This window comes from Hemitrygon akajei, chromosome 13, assembly GCF_048418815.1.
Source record: "Hemitrygon akajei chromosome 13, sHemAka1.3, whole genome shotgun sequence".
Classification (NCBI taxonomy): domain Eukaryota; kingdom Metazoa; phylum Chordata; class Chondrichthyes; order Myliobatiformes; family Dasyatidae; genus Hemitrygon; species Hemitrygon akajei.
In genome coordinates, this window is record NC_133136.1 from 102,955,224 (window position 1) to 102,958,499 (window position 3,276).

The 3,276-nt window shown below is 38.7% G+C and overlaps 1 protein-coding gene across 1 annotated transcript; it reads right to left on the reverse strand.

The window, feature by feature from the left end:
* Window positions 1-289: 289 nt before the first annotated feature.
* LOC140737532 (interleukin-8-like) lies at window positions 290-3,069 on the reverse strand. The gene is made up of 4 exons (XM_073063979.1): window positions 2,953-3,069; window positions 2,509-2,638; window positions 2,298-2,377; window positions 290-1,355 (listed from the first exon to the last, which is right to left on the reverse strand). Exons 1-4 carry the CDS (start codon window positions 3,011-3,013, stop codon window positions 1,327-1,329), a joined length of 300 nt encoding a protein of 99 aa, XP_072920080.1. The 5' UTR covers window positions 3,014-3,069; the 3' UTR covers window positions 290-1,326.
* Between the last annotated feature and the right edge of the window lie 207 nt (window positions 3,070-3,276).

A 3,276-nucleotide genomic window follows, 5' to 3' on the forward strand; every position in this document is an offset into this window, starting at 1 on the left:
GTAAATATTTAAAGTATCATTAGGCAAACTTAAGCTCAACTATATAGAATTATCTACATTGAACATTGTGATTATGATAATTATCCCTTAAAATTATTACCCATTATTATTAATTCTCCTCATACAGGACATTAGCTTTAAGCAGAAATTATCAAACCCCACTAAAATTCCCACTGGCTTTGTGCAGATTTGGCCGAGGACCCATCGCTCTTCATTCTTTAATTAGTTCATTTATTAAATGAAGAAACACAGGATTTTTTACTGAACATTCAGAAACACTGACAACAAATTCTACAGCAGAAACCCAATTTATTTTAACTTCTTAAATACATTTGAGGAATGCTCAACAAATTCATTCACATATATCAGAAGTCCAGCTTTGATGAATGATAAACTAAATCCAGTCAGTAAAAGCTCCCTCAGGACGAAACATTTCCACTAACATATAGAATTTATTCTTACTTAAAATGTTTACTTCATCCAATGATTATCAGACTATTAGCAGCATTATCTTCTAAAATGTGCAGTAGGTATTTTACATTAAAATTACATCAGTAGCAAATTACTTCAACGGATTTTAGATAGATTTTAAAATCTGACACTTTTCAAAGATAGCACAATATTTTCATGAAAATATCAACCATCAAAAACAATGCAGTAAAAAGACATAAAGTGGTTTTCAAACATTTGTACTGATATTCCTATATAAGAATGTTTCATTCAAATTAGAACACTTTTGGTCCAATATGCTTCCATCAGTATATCACCAATTCCGAACAGAATTTAAACAGGAAAGGGGAAGATTGGAGTTTGAATTGTTGTGAACAATCCCATGGTTTAATTTCAGGGATGGGAGAGAGCACAGTCCACCATCCCATCACTAGCTTCCCTTGTGGCCTGAGATCATTTTAACTCTATAGTCATAGAGATTCATCCACCATCTTAGTTTATTACCATCATTATCTCCCAACCCAATGGCTAATATTAAGTTTTAGCAAATGACTCCAGTCTCATTTACACTTTTCCACAAGGTCACAGGTCCAGAATCTACTTTAATTACCGTAATTGGCACAAGAAACCTATGATTTGCACAAAGTTTAACACAAACATCAGATGGTGTCCTCCAATGCAAACAGGTAGTGTGTCCGGGTAAAAAATGTCGTGTGACAGGGAGGAACTCCAAGATCATTTTCAGAAGGCAATGAAGAGGAGACACTGGAACGAACCACTGGGTGCTGATATCACTGAGTTAACACCCAGGGCTGAGCTTCCATCATTCCCCGTCGGATAATCCAGAGATGGAATTGATTCCCTCATTTTGCAGCTTCAGTTTTTTGATTTGTGTTGTTTCCCACCTGTAAAATAATTAAATAATTTGTATCATCACCACAGATTTTCAGCATATAGTGTCTCAAGCAACAGCATTAAAAGAATTTTCAAACTGACTTTCCACAAAAAGATGTCTTGGAAATTTGCTCATACTTCATTGATATTGTAAAAGGTATAAACTAAAATGCACTGTACTGTGTTCAAGTTCATTTCTAACTTCTCACAAAGTTACAGCATGCAAGTATATAGTGTGACATTGCTGTCTTTCCTGGCATCAACAGTTCATTATCTACTGTATTGATCTGAGGTGAATCACTTCCTGGCAGCCATTGATCGTCCTTCATCTCTTTACAAGGCAAAACTTGAGAGCAGGGCTTCCCACCTTTTCATACCATGGACCAGTATCATTAAGCAGGGCACCCCAGGGCCCTATGATGGGAACCCCTGTTCTAGAGAGTAAACATTATTTATAGCTCCAACACCAAGATGCTGGAGACAATACAGGTCAAAGCACTCTCTGTACCTGGCACCCCAATAATTTATACCCTCCCCTGCTCCTTTTCTATGGCTGCAACCTATGGTGAAAATCACTATTTAATATTTTATATCTAACATCCCTGATTAGAATGAAGCCCATCTTTATTTGTTGGTCTCACTTGGATTAAATGGTGTAATAATTGGTAACAGCCATCACTTCTTCAATTAATAGCTTTATAGTGACTCAACCTCTAGGTCTTGGTCCCTACCACAGTAATGTTCCAAGGAACATCAATGATGTGAGATGCTCAGCTCGGACAGCAAACATGGTGAAAGAGTTTGCTGTCATTCCAGGTTACGGCTGGAACGACAGTGAGGAGCAGACAGCACCCTCCACTATGAAGGACCAGAGTCACACAGAGAAAACAATTCACTACATCTACGTTACTTAACAGCTTAAGTGTAAATTTTGACAAGCACCAAACACTGACCTTTCATGGCTGTTAAGAGTGCCTGCAACCACTTGGCATCAGGATCCACACACACTTTCTTCTCATTTTTCAGGGTGACACTGCGAAAAGAAAGCATCATTCAAAATTTAGTTCACAGAAACAGTATGTCTCCTCTTGAAGTGCACAGTTTATGAAACAAACATCAGTAAAGGAATAAAGTTAAAGGTGATAATCTGGCTGCTTTACTCACATTATCTCTGCTCTCTCACAGTGCGATCCACTGGGAATGTATTTCAAGCTCCTGATGGACTTCGGATGAATAATATCGAAGCTGGTCTGAATGCATTTGCACCGTCCTTCCTCTCCTGGAATCGGAACACCTGAGGAGAGATGATATTCACTCAGATTTCATTGTTTCTTCAGGGAGAGCAAAGCCTGTAAAACTTGCTGATATTCCTCCAGCATTTTTGTTTCATCAAAGCATGACCAGAGAGGAGCTTGCACATCTCACCCTCAAATGTTGCAGTAGAGCTGCATGGATTAATCTTATATAAATCTGATGCTCACGCAATTTACAGTTACAGGTATTTAAATATTCCACACTTTAATTGCTCTCTAACATTGTAATCTATACAGGAACCACAAGATATGTACATCACTTGAATAAAGCTCCAGTTCAGATATCTCAACATACCCTGTGCAGCAATGGCACACAGAAGGAGGATGAGGATGGTTACAGTGGCTGTTCTCTCCATCTTCCACTTGGTACTGCTGGAGGATCTTCTGTTCAATGCAGCTGTTCCCGGCTGAATGAAGACCTGCTGAAACCATCCAGTGAGCTTCTATTTATTGGGACACTTCTCTCATTTGCATAACAGGGAACTCTGCCAAACACTGACGTCCTGATGCAGGGAATTTCCCTGCTCCCAATTCACATCTACTTTCACTTCTGTAGCTCTTGCAGGGGTGTCAAACTCATTTTAGGTCACGGGCCGGATTGAGCAAAATGCAGCTCCAT

Coding starts and splice junctions, on each gene's coding strand:
- LOC140737532 (XM_073063979.1), bottom strand. CDS start 3,013: ATGGAGAGAACAGCCACTGTAACCATCCTCATCCTCCTTCTGTGTGCC. Junction 2,639..2,952: donor GTGTGCCATTGCTGCACAGG/GTATGTTGAGAT, acceptor ATCTCTCCTCAG/GTGTTCCGATTCCAGGAGAG. Junction 2,378..2,508: donor TGTGAGAGAGCAGAGATAAT/GTGAGTAAAGCA, acceptor TTCTTTTCGCAG/TGTCACCCTGAAAAATGAGA.